This window comes from Camelus ferus, chromosome 20, assembly GCF_009834535.1.
Source record: "Camelus ferus isolate YT-003-E chromosome 20, BCGSAC_Cfer_1.0, whole genome shotgun sequence".
Lineage (NCBI taxonomy): Eukaryota > Metazoa > Chordata > Mammalia > Artiodactyla > Camelidae > Camelus > Camelus ferus.
In genome coordinates, this window is record NC_045715.1 from 26,363,387 (window position 1) to 26,375,625 (window position 12,239).

At 51.3% G+C, this 12,239-nt stretch overlaps 1 protein-coding gene and 1 long non-coding RNA gene across 8 annotated transcripts in view; one reads left to right on the plus strand and one right to left on the minus strand.

The window, feature by feature from the left end:
* Positions 1-12,239, plus strand: part of LOC106730377 — a 64,913-nt gene that overhangs the window by 45,106 nt on the left and 7,568 nt on the right. The window lies entirely within an intron of this gene.
* Positions 1-12,239, minus strand: part of KIF6 (kinesin family member 6) — a 296,241-nt gene that overhangs the window by 2,316 nt on the left and 281,686 nt on the right. For 3 of the 7 annotated variants that reach the window (XM_032463002.1, XM_032463008.1, XM_032463009.1), the window contains 2 exons: positions 7,764-7,853; positions 3,008-6,199 (listed from right to left, as the gene is read on the minus strand). In XM_032463002.1, coding sequence (XP_032318893.1) covers positions 5,953-6,199; positions 7,764-7,853 — 337 coding nt within the window. In that variant the 3' untranslated portion in view covers positions 3,008-5,952. The other 4 variants (XM_014564323.2, XM_032463004.1, XM_032463003.1 and 1 more) reach the window with 4 other exon arrangements.

The window sequence follows — 12,239 nt, forward strand, 5'->3', positions numbered from 1 at the left end:
GATCAATGTCCTGTCCTGCCTTTGCTCCAGTGTCTGAAAACCATTATTTTACCCATGTGTCTAGTCTTCAGTTGTTTAGAGCAGGAGGGTAAATCAGGTCCCTGTTGCTCTATCATTGTCATAAGTGACAATCCCACTTTTTCATATACAGCCGACACTCCAGTGCCTTTCAATAGGCAGCATGGAGGGATGGGACGAACGCTGAGGAATGCTGGGTCTAGTCATGTACTGTCTCTGGATTTCAATCTCTGCAACAGTTAGCTATTGCTACAAGTAATGCTTCCTAACCAACCACCCCAAGTCTCAGTGGCTAATGATGACAAACCATGTATTCACGTGGGAGTGGGTCTTTGGGTAAGCCAGGGCTCCGCTGATCTGGCCTGGCCTTGATGGGAAAACTCTGCTCCAGGTCTCCTGGGCTTGGCTCCAGGCTGCAGGCTGGGCTCAGGTCCGCTTGCTGTATATTCTGGGATATGGGCTGAAGGGGCAGCACCTGCCCAGGGAATACCTGCTCAAGCAGATCACTGGATGCAAGAGGCAAGCCCAACCGTGCAAGCACATTTCAAGATGTCCCATATCTGCCAACATCCCACTGACCAAAGCAAGCCACAGGGCCAAGCCCAAATTTAAGGGGTAAGGAAGTATATTTTGCCCCCATGAGGCCATGGCAAACTTTGGACGTATAATTCTATCACAGGGGGTGAAGAATTAAGACTAGTTATTCAAGTCACCGCAGTTTCTCTATCTGTTTTCTACAAGTTCCCCTTTTCAAGGTCTGAGAAAGCCACATCCCGAACTACCCTTCTCCTAACCCTTCCCTGTCACGCGAACGGTGGAGCCGACTGAATTCGAGTAGGGACGGCGCTGGGGTCACTGGCCAGGCTGCTTTCTGGAAGACTTTTTGGGAAAGCTCCACCTTTTGGCCTGGCGTGAACTCAGATACTCTGGACCTCTTCATGGCAGAGCCCAGGTAGATTGCTGGAGTATCTTTTCAGAACATTTCATCCATTACTCTCACCGGTAGGGGCCAAAGAGCTGTGGGGAAGACACACTGTAGAGGAGTGTGTGTCCACGTATGAGGCTAACTTTGGGAGCTGTCTGTTTCTCTTCCTCACTCCCTCTCCCGCCTTAGTGATCTCTCCGGGAGGCTGTTCGCACCCTGCATGGGGCCACGCCACACATCCCTGTCAACAAGGCCTTTGGATCTGGGAGATAACTCCTCCATAGGAGAGCCACAGTCGATGGACCCTTAACCAGCTCCAGACCACTGGAGCGCTGCGGTGCGCTAGGACGCTGAGGCTGCTTCAGGGGGTCTCTGGCTGATTTCACACCACCATCAGGGCTCTTGGGAGTGCGTGTATCTGTGTGCTCCGTGGACCCTTAGGGAGGCTTCTAGAATCAGGCTATTTAGCCTCCCCCTGGTTCTATAGGATTTCCTGAGGATTGTGTGCCACAGAGCTGTGAGGGCCAGAATGCCCCACGGGCCTCAGACACAGAGCCAGAGTGAAGTTACGGGAGCCTAAGAGACAGGAAGTCCAGGTTCTGACTCAGCCATTCATTAACTGAGGACCAACTCATGCTGGGGACACAGTGATGAGCAGGGCAGACAGGTCCCTGTTGTCATGGGGATTTTAGTCTTGTTGGGAAGCTAGTTTGCAGGCCATTAACAAATAAGCAAATAAAGAAAGATATGTCAGGTAGTGATGAGAAAAGCTAGAACAGAGTGATGGGATAGTGACCACGATCACTCTAGTTGGGGTGATCAGGGAAAGCCCCCTGAGGAGGGGACATTTGCCTCTAACTGGCTGTATATTAGCAACCAGGTCCTCCCTTCGCTTCAGTTTTCTAATGATATAGACAAGGGTGTGGGTTAAAGGAGCTCTTTGAGTGAGTCTAGCTTTGAAATGAATTGATCTAGCTTCTTCCACATGACTTAATACCCAGTCCTGAAAAGGGGTGGAGGCCGAGGTGCATTACACTGTTTCCTGTCTCTGCTCTCTCTCCAGGGCAGTGAGGGCCTGTATTTAACGGGACAGAGATAGCAGGAGCAGTGGACAAGCTCTTTTATTCAGTTAGCTTCATTTCCAGGTGCCACGCCCCTGCCCCCCAGCTTGGAGCCTGGCTGCCAGCACTCTGAGGCGGGTGGCAGGGCCCCGAGGGCCTCCTGGGGGCTACCCACCCTCCACTGGCTTGTGCCTGGGGTACTGAGAGGGCTTAGTGAGACAAGACCCCCTCAGCTGTGTTTCCCCCCAAGGGAGTGGGGAGTTTCAGCCCCCATCCTCCAGAGCCCCAAGGGGCTGAGGGTGAGGCCCGAGGCACCCACAACTGCCCCCTCAGCTCTCTGTCCCTGCTCTGTGGGTGCTGCCAAGCCCTGAGACCCTGCAGTGTGGGTGGCTCCCTGGAGATACAGCTAATTCAGGCATCGGTCCATGAGGTGATGCTGGAGGGTCTGGTCTGGGAGATTGGGACTGACCATCATGACGCCCAGCGTTCCACTCCCTTGTCTTTGGCTCTGACATGCTGCCTGGCCTGCCCCAGTCATTCCTGGGCTTTTAAACCAGGGGGTGGGTCAAGGGAGTGGGCTGGCAAATAGCTAAAAATAACCCATTATTATTCCCCCTCATTCTACCCATGCGAGCTTCCCCTGTCACTACATTATGATGGTGCTATTTCATAATCTCAAAGGTTTATAGTCATCTATGTGAAACATCACAAGAGTCAGCTGAAGCCCTCGTCCCACCCCTAGCAGCCTGGCACTGCCTGGCCAACAGCTCCAGCAGCCACAGAGACGATGGTACTCTAAGCCCGGCCCCAGCCTCCCTGGCAGCCTCCAGACACCATCTTTAAAGAAACATATTGCCCTCCACTGGAATCAAAGTCACCAGTTGCTCCCAGTGGCCCACAGGTCACTTCTGAAGCCAGGGTGAGTGAGAGGAGGCACCTTCGTCTGTACTCAGTTCTTGCTGCTGGAATGCACGGCGGGTGGATGCTTATTGGCAGCCTGAAAGGAGACAGGTGCTCTTGGTTAGGTTGTGTGTGGGACGTGGACTTCTCCCCACGGAGGGCTACGGGAGGGGGCTGCAGGCCACTCCCCCTGGGTCTTGGCCACCCTCCCCGTGCACCTCTCAGGGCCTGACTCCCAGGGGCTGCATTCACTCCCTAAGTGCCTCCTTTGTCCTTTGCAAACGTTTCATCTCCCTGAGCCAGGACCAACAGTCATCCCCCAACCCCACAGTTTTCACTGTTGTCACTGACACTCCTGCTTAATTCTCCAAGAGATTCTCTCCTGGCATTTTGCTCCAGATACTCATCATATTATGGGATGGTTCCCCCTGACCATGTGACCCCATCCTGTTGTCTTATGGAGAAGGGTTCTCTGGACTAAGATCCAGGGCCCCTGGGTTCTAGGTAGGATGGTCCCCAACCAGTGGTGTGACTTTGGGCAAATCATGTTCATTCTCTGGGCCTTATTTTCCTCATTTCCAAATCACTGCAGCAGATGAGGTACCTGGAAAAAGCAAGGCCCCTAGAGTGGCTTCTTGCTTTGTGGTCCATGGGCCAGCAGTACTGGCATCCCCTGGTAGCTTGTTAAGAAATGCAGAATCTTGGGCCCCACCCAGACTTACTGGACCAGAAAAGTGTGAGGACTGGAATAAGTGACATACAGTTCATTTGCTTAAAGTTTGGCTGTTATAATAAGAGCAAAAGGGAATTTCTGAAGATTCTTGCGTAAAGAACACTGTTTAAAAAAACTGCAGCGAGACTGAGGGGTGAGAAAGCTGCAGCTGTCTGGAGCCTGGCTGTGCAGGGGTGTGGGCCTGGTCTGCTTGCTGTTGCTGAGGGACAATCGGTAATTCTCTGTGACACTTGTTTGGGGGGCAGGGAAGTAATTAGGTTTATTTTAAACTGTGGTACTGGGGAATTAAACCCAGGACCTCGGGCATGCTAATCGCACACAGTCTACCACTGAGCTCTACCTTCCCCTGTGACATGTTGAATGTGGGAGGAAACGGGGAGGAGGTAGAAAACAATTCAAGGTCCTTGGTCCTTCAGGTCAAGTTCTGTGCACAAGACCTCAGGCTGGCCTCACTGTTTAATTAAATGGAGGTGGTCCTAGTTTTAAGCCATTCCTAGCTGTCCTAATTGAAGCCTAGGACAGGAAGAAAGAACATCACACATTGGCATATGAGAAGGCGATGTGTTCCAGTCAGCCTGGACCCATGGTTCCCAGCTCTGCTGCACACTGGAACCCCTGGGGAGCTGTAAGGAATCCTCATACCCAGCCACTCCCAGGAAGGATTAAATCAGGAGCTCGTCAGTGGGCCCAGGTGTTTCCAATGAATAGCCAGGGCTGAAATCCATTGCTTTTATCTCTCTATTCCAAACACTGGCGAGGGTGGGTGCTGGGGACTACCAGGCATGTGGTAGCTGCTCAAGTCACAGGTCTGATGCCTCCTCTGCACCATGGCAAGCATCCTGGGCCAGGATAAGTGGTGAGGAGCATGGTGTCTGAGCCAGCTCCCACCCTCGGACTGTCACTGCCCCCACAACTTGCCTGCGGAGATGACTGGGGTAGGGGTGGGGCTGAGAAGAAATGGCGCAGAGCTGGGCTCAGAGGGCACCGTACCCCAAGACACAGCTCCTCACAGACACAGACCTCCACCCAAAATATTCTTTATTTTATGAACCTTAGTTAAGTGATGGAGCTGTCAGTCTGTATTGGGGTTTTGGGACTGTAGATTCCCAGAGTGGAGGTTACTGCCACACCATTTAAAAAAAAAATCACACCTCACCGTATTGGACAAACTCTCACCGCAGAGGCTGACTTTCCCGCTGACGGCTCCCTGGTGCTCGGCAGTGCACGAGGGACTTTTACGGACGTTATCTCAGGTCAGGAGAGGCTGACCACCCTGGACTCAGAACTTGACAGACGTGAGAGGAAGGCTGGAGGAGGTGACCTGCCCAAAGTCACCCAGGGCAGAGAGAGCCCTGGTGTCTGGGAGTCCTCCCTCCCAGATCTGTGTTCTTTCTGTTTCGCTGAGAGGGTTCCTGACCGAAGGGGAGAGCCAGAGGGTTTCTCAGAGTGGAGGTGGTGAGGTGGGGGCACAGGGGATTTAGGGCCCTCGGATAGAAACTGTTCCTGACACCAGCTAGAGAAGAGGGCGCTGTGGTCACGGGGGTCACACCAAGGTTCCTGTCCAGATGCAAATACTTCCAAACACAGGGATTAAGGAAGATTAAAAAAAAAAGCACTCTAGAAAGGGGTTAATCTCATTTTCTCAGATTTTCAACCCATTGCTGGCAGTTAGAAGCAGTAGACTTGACACCAAGGATGACTAATGCCCCATAAGGGGGAGATATACCTGTCCACAGGTGCCCCTAGCAGGGACTTAAACGTTCCACGGCTTTCCCATGAATCCTAAATCAAGTAGATTCATCCTGGCCCCCAGTGAAGTCTAAGAGCTGGCGGGTGAGGTTTGTGTTAAATCACCCCTCCTGGGCTCCTGCTCCCAGGCTGACAGTCACAAATTCCCCTTAACGAGCACTTCTGAGGAAACCCTGTCAGACAGCTGCCAAATTAAGAGCAGAGGGGCCTAGGGCCTGGGCAGAGGGAGTGTTTGCTTTGGCTGGGGAAGGTGCCTGTGCCCCTGCCTGCGTGTTTGCCTGATGGGGAGGCCTGAGAAGTGGTCTGTGTGGAAAGTACCGTGTGGGGGAGAGGCTGCACTTGTGGGCCCTTCAGCCTCATGCCTGGCATACAGAAGGTGCCTAATAAATACAGTGTTGATTCACTGACTGTCTGTTTAGTATTGTTCTGTGTCCATACCTATCATTGGCCGGGGTTAAACAAGTTACCAAACCATCACTCAGCCCCTTTCTGCTTGGAGAGGGCTGAGCAGAGGAGAGCTGGCTCTGGGGACAGGCAACAAAAGGAGATGAAGATTCGGAGGAGGGTCAGGGGCACCTGGGCCAGCCACCCTCTTGTGGAGAAGGGACAGGGGCTTTGCCCAGCAGGGTGGGGGCACCTGGGCCGGCCACCCCCTTGGCCTGTCTTGGTGTTTCTGATGCTACCTTCTGGGGAAAGGGGCACTTACCTGTCCTCTGCAGAATGCTCTGTCTGGCCTTGATGAATGCCAGGATATCAGAGTCTGTCTGGCTGTCCCCAGTCAGAGGGACGGATGACACTGGCCTCTTGGCGATGCTGAGGACAACCACAGGTCACACATTACTATGCCTTATGTTTGGCCCCACTGCTTACCTTTCCAAACTGCTTTTCTGTGTTCAGTGACTGGATCTCACCCAGCAACTGCCGTCTGCCGCCTCCTCACCCCCTCCTCCTCCTCTGCAGCCCCCATGGCAATCCTTCTACATGCAAATGTGACATGTGTCCCCTGGTCTTTTGGCTCAAACCCTTAGTGGTTTCTCATCATTCTTGGAATGAAATTCAGATTCTGTCCCTGTGTGACCTGGGCCGGTTCACTGTGCTCCGGCCATCCTGACCTTCTTCCTGTCACTAGAATACACCAAGTTCCTTCTGGCCTCAGGCCCTTCAGCTTGCTGTCTCCTCTTCCTGGGTTGCCCTCCCCCAAGAACTTTCCATGGCTGAATGTGCTTTCTCTCAGCACCTTTTCCACCCCGACCCCCAACTTACCCAAACCAAGCCCATTCTACCTGGGGCCTGACTATCTATCTCTTTAGATGTCATATCCTTTAGGATGTGTACCCACTGTGTCCCCATCCCCCCCCAGCCCCCCGGCCGTAGCTTAGCTTATCGCTCCTGAGGCAGAGATAACTCTTCTCCTCTCTCTCCTTAAAAACAGAACCATAATTCTTAGCTGATTAAGTTGCAGCAACTTAAAAAAAACTACATTTCCCAGTCCTCTTTGCAGCTGTGTGTGGCCAGGTGACCAGGTTCTGGCCAATAAAATCTGTAAGAACTGAAATCCTCTTAAGAAGGAAATCCCCTTACAAAGGGAGGGATACATGTCTCCTTCTCCCTCCTCTTTCTCATCCAACTCCTATGTGAAAATCCCCCTTAAAGAAAATTCAAAGCGAGGCACTCTCCTGGCTCAGCAAAGTGTCCATCCTCACACCCATCACTCCCCACAGCAGGCGACAGTATCCAGTCCCTTAGAAGGCAGCGAGGATTGCATATAATGAAGGGGCACACGCAGTTCTGCCGTTCTAGCTGCACTCAGTGAGAAGTGCCGAAGCAGGGGTGTGGCAGGGGGGCCAGGGAGCTGGGCTGGAGCTGTACATTCTGTCTGGGGTTGTGGAGGGATGGAGGTTGGAATTCACCCTTGGATGGCCTGGGGAGAAGAGCAGGGTGTGCAGGTGAAGAAGGGTATGCAGGCATCCTAGTCAGGGGCACAGAGAGGGCGTGCCGGGGAGGGGCCTCTCGGCTTTGCACAGCCTGGAGCGATGGGCTCACAGGCCTGAGGCCAGCTTGTCAACTCTGCGCCCTTCCCTGCGTGGGGACTCTGGGCTGTGGTGGACCAGGCTCTTCTCTGCTTTAATGGCCCCACGTCTGTCTATTTACAAGGATATGTGAAGCAAGTCTGCCCGCCTGGGGGCCCAGCGACCCCAGAAGAAAATTCCCTGGCTCTGGGAGAGATTCCAGGGAATTCCTGGGGTACCAGGGCGGGGGTCACCCTGGGCTCTGTCTGTGAGGCCACTGCACAAGGGGCTCCCTGGGCTGTGGCGATGTCAGCCCACCGTACCCACTGCAGCGGCATCACCGGCGTCAGAGGGAGAAGAGCACAGACCTGTCTTCCAGGCGGGTGCCTGTGCTGCTCTGCTCCTGGCTGTGCAGGAGGGGGCCAGGCGAGGGCAGGATCTTCCTGGTATACACATCGCTGTGAAAGACAAACCAACGAAAGGAGAAGGTATGGGAGGAGGTTGACAAAAGAGAAATTTAGGGTTTCTATTTAGGAGCTGTGTGGACTGAAAGTTTGTCTCCCCAAAAATCCTACGTTGAAATCTAATCCCCAATGTGATGATGGTAATTGGAGGTGGGGCCTTATGGAAGGGAATTAGTTTTGATGAGGTCATGAGGCGGAGCCTGCATAATAGGACTGATGCCCTTATAAGAAGAGGATGAGCCATCAGAGCTGTGTCTCTACCATGTGAGGAGGCGGCTGTCTGGAAACCAGAAAAAGGGTTCTTACCAGAAACTGATCCTGCTGGACTTTGATGTGGGACATCTCAGCCTCCAGAACTGTGAGAAATAAGTACATTCCTGTTGTTTAAGCTGCTTAGTTCACAGTATTTTGTTATGGCAGCTGAAGCTGACTATGACAAGAATCCTCTGTTGTGGATGGTGATTAGTTAGTTCCAGCTGCCATAACAGGATACCATAGGTTGGATGGCTTCAACAAGAGGAATTTATTTCTCACTCTTCTGGAGGCTGGAAGTCTGAGATAGGGTGTCAGCATGGTCAAGACCCCCAAATTGTCATAGTGTTCTCTTACGGTAGAAGGAGGGTGAGTCAGCTCTCTGGCCTCTTCGTATCAGGGCACTAACCCCATTCATGAGGGCCGCACACTCATGACCTAAAGGCTCACCTCCTCCAAAGGCCCACCTCTTAATACCATCACATTGGAGGTTAGATTTCAACATATGAATTTTGGAGGACACATTCAGTTCATAGCATTCTGCCCTGACCTTACTGTTCCCCACAAAAACCCTACCACCAAATTCATACCCTTCTCCTTTAAAACACATTCATTCCATTCCACCTGCCCCTAACTTGTGCCAGCCTCAACTCTATAAAGTCCAAAATCTCATCTAAATCCAATATGAGTGAGGCTTGAGGTATGATTCATTCTAAGGCAGCTGTAAATCTGTAAAACAAGACACGTTAGGTGTCTCCAAAATACAATGATGGGACAAGCATAGGATAGACATTTCCATTCCAAAAGGGAGAAACAGGAAAGAAGGAGGGAGTGACAGGTCCCAAGCAAATCCAAAACTTCACAATGTAGACTCTGTGAAGTCTTAAGGCTTGCAAACACTCAGGACTTGCTGGGATGAAGGTCCAGTCTTCTGGACCCCCTGGGTTGGAGGTCCAGGTCCTGCCCACATGGTTCTCCTGAACAACGCTGCCCCCACAGTTGGGCAGAAGCGGTCTGGCCTGTTGAAAGCAAGGCTACAGTCCCCACTTTTGAAAAGGAGCAGGCAGTTGTAATCATCTCTGAATTGCCTTTGGGGTCATTCTTCTCTTGTCCTGAAGAATAGTGCAAGTTCACAGAACAGCTCGAGACTCCTGTGCTGAGAGATCCAAGAAATCTGCTGGCCTCTCTTTATCCTTTCCCATCTCCTTCCCTTCAGTTCAGTCTGGCAGTTGTCCTGCTGGGGTAGCTGGTGAAATTCGGGATGCACTTCTACACTAATCTCCTAGCGTTCTCTTCTGAAGATGTTTTCTCATTTGTTTTGCAATATGGATAGGCCGAGAATTTTCAAATCTCTATGTTCTTGTTCCTTTTGGCTTAGTAATTCCATCTTCAAGTGATTTCTCTCTTCTATTTTACTGTCAATAGTCAGGAGGAGCCAAGCCACTCCTTCAACACTTTGCTTAGAAATCTCCTCAGCTAAATGTCCAATTTTATCACTCGCATGCAAGTACATCCTTCCACCGAACGCTAGAACATGAGCACAACTCAGCTGAGTTCTTTGTCACTTTATAATAAGGTAACTGTTTCTTTTTAAAAATTAATTAATTAGTTAATTCTGGGGAGAGGTAATTAGGTTTGTTTGTTCATTTATTTGTTTATCTTTTAACAGAGGTACAGGAGATTGAACCTAGGACCTTGTGCATGTTAAGCACACACTCCACCACTGAGCTACACCCTCCCCCTCAAGATCACCTTTTCTTCATCGTCCAATAACATGTTCCTCATTTCTGTCTGAGACATCATCAGAATAGCCTTTACTGTCCATGTTTCTACCAACATTCTCTACATGATTCCTCATGTATTCTCTAAGAAGATGGAAGCTTTCTCTGCACTGTCCTCTTTTCTTTCTGAGCCCTCTCCAGGACTGCTTTTAAAAGTCCATTCATGACAATCTCTGAGTCTTCTAGCATGCACTTCAAAACTCTTCCAGCCTCTACCTATTACCTGGTTCCAAAGCCTCATCTACATTTTTAAGCATTTGTTACAGTAACACCCCACTTCTGGCACTAATTTCTGGCTTAGTCACTTTGGACTGCTGTAATGAAGTACCTAGGCTGAGTGGCTTTTAAATGATGGAAATTCACTTCTCACAGTTCTGGAGGCTGGACATCTGAGACCAGGGTGCTAGCTTGATTGTGTTCTGGAGAGAGCCACCTGTTGGGTGGCAGATAGAAAGAGGGGGAGTGAGCTCTCTCTGGCCTCTTCTTCTAAGGGTACTTCCCATTCTTGAGGGCACCATCCTCATGACCAAATTAACCCAAAGGCTCCACCCCTTAATGATGTCACAATGGGGATTAAATTTCAACATATGAATTTTGAGAGATGCAAACATTCAATCTATAGCAGATGGTTTATACATTAATTTCCATTGTTAGAACATTGCATATACTGGCTGTGGAAGTTGAACAAAAATAATGACCACAACTGTCATTTATAGACACTGTCTACATATCAGGTCCTGGGAAGGTGCTCTGCAATCACACCACTGGATTCTCTCAATAGCCTCATCATCCCCATTATATAGATGAGAAAGCTGAGGCTGAGCAAAGCTAAAGACATTCTGAAAGTTACCCAGCTGGTAGGTGGCAGTATCTGGATCTAATCACAACTCTGTGAGGCTTCAGAACTCGTGCTTTATTAACCAGACTTGACTCTGTGGTGTTCTGAGGAAACACATGCTGGAGACACATGGCTTACCCCAGCCACACAGACTGACCCTGGGTGGCCCTGGCTGATCAGCTCTGTGCTCCCTGAGTGACGAGTCGGATCCAATAGCTCATGCAGATGCAGTTTTGCCCATTTCACTAGGCTTCCCGATGTGGGCTCCTTGCCTTGGGTTCGTGGTTGCAAACAGTGGAACCCAGCAGCCCCTCCTTGGGAGGTGAGGAGGCAAGCTGTCCTGGGATGCCAGTGACATGATGGGATCCTCTCCTTTGCTTTGCCTTGGTCCTGCCTAGACACAACGTCAGAGCTGGGAAAGGCCTAAAAAGTCACCCAGTCTGAACCCTCCTTTTACAGATGGGGATTCTAGGGCTAAGAGGTGGGCCAGGGTTAGAGACAGGTGCTCCAGCCTTGCCCAGCCTGCATCATCAGCCCAAGGCACTCCACCAGCCCGACAACCTGCTGGCCCAGCCATGAGCACAGCTGCTTCCCCAGCTCCAGCTTTCTGCCCTCTTTCATCTCAGCCGGCGGCAGGACCTCTTACTCTGGGAGGGACTCCACAGGTTCAGGATTGTGGGTCCTACAAATAGGAAAGGAAATCAGAGCTTGGGATTCTTTTTTTTTTTTTTTTTTCAGATATCTATTTCCCAATATTCCAGAGACTCTCCACTGAGTTTGGGGGAGTTGAGGATCTGTGCTGTCTGGTGAGGGCTGCTGTAGGACCACAGGCAGCCACAAGGTGGCAGGCTTTGAGAGCCTTCCTTTGGAGAACAGTGACCAGTTACCAGAGCCCCTTCAGAATGGTTCCTGGAGCTGGCCTCAACAAGGGGAGGAGAAAGGGCTTTCCAACCAGCAGGTGCTGCAAAGACACCAGGTCAAGGTCAGTGTGGAAGCTGTAGCAAGTCTTGCATGATCAAGTAATTGGCACACAAATGGCTCATGACCTCAATGGATTCCCAGCTGAGCCTCTTCTAAGATTGCAGGGAGCACCCACAGACACCACCTGTGGAGGGTTGGGAGTGGGTGGAAGAGGGCAGAGATGGATGTGATAGGGCAGAGGCGTGATCTCACCAGGGCACACGAGGGCATCCGTCACCCTCTGCAGAGGCCCAGCTGCCCAGCCTGTTGCCCCGACCAGCTCATGCAGGAGGAGGGCACAGTGTGAAGGCTCGGGGCTCTGGAGGGGAGCGAATCCTCCGGCCCCGAAGCTGCTCGAGCATCCTCAGATGCCACAGCTCCGGGTCTGAACCCTCAGGCTCACACCACAAATTACTTTTGCCCTATCTCCTGACCCACTAGCCCTTGACAGTGAACTCATTTCTCACATTGACATTCCTTCTGGAGAGAGAGCACACCAGCCATCAGAATTAATCATCTCTTTCTTAACAAGAATTAGTAAGTAATATT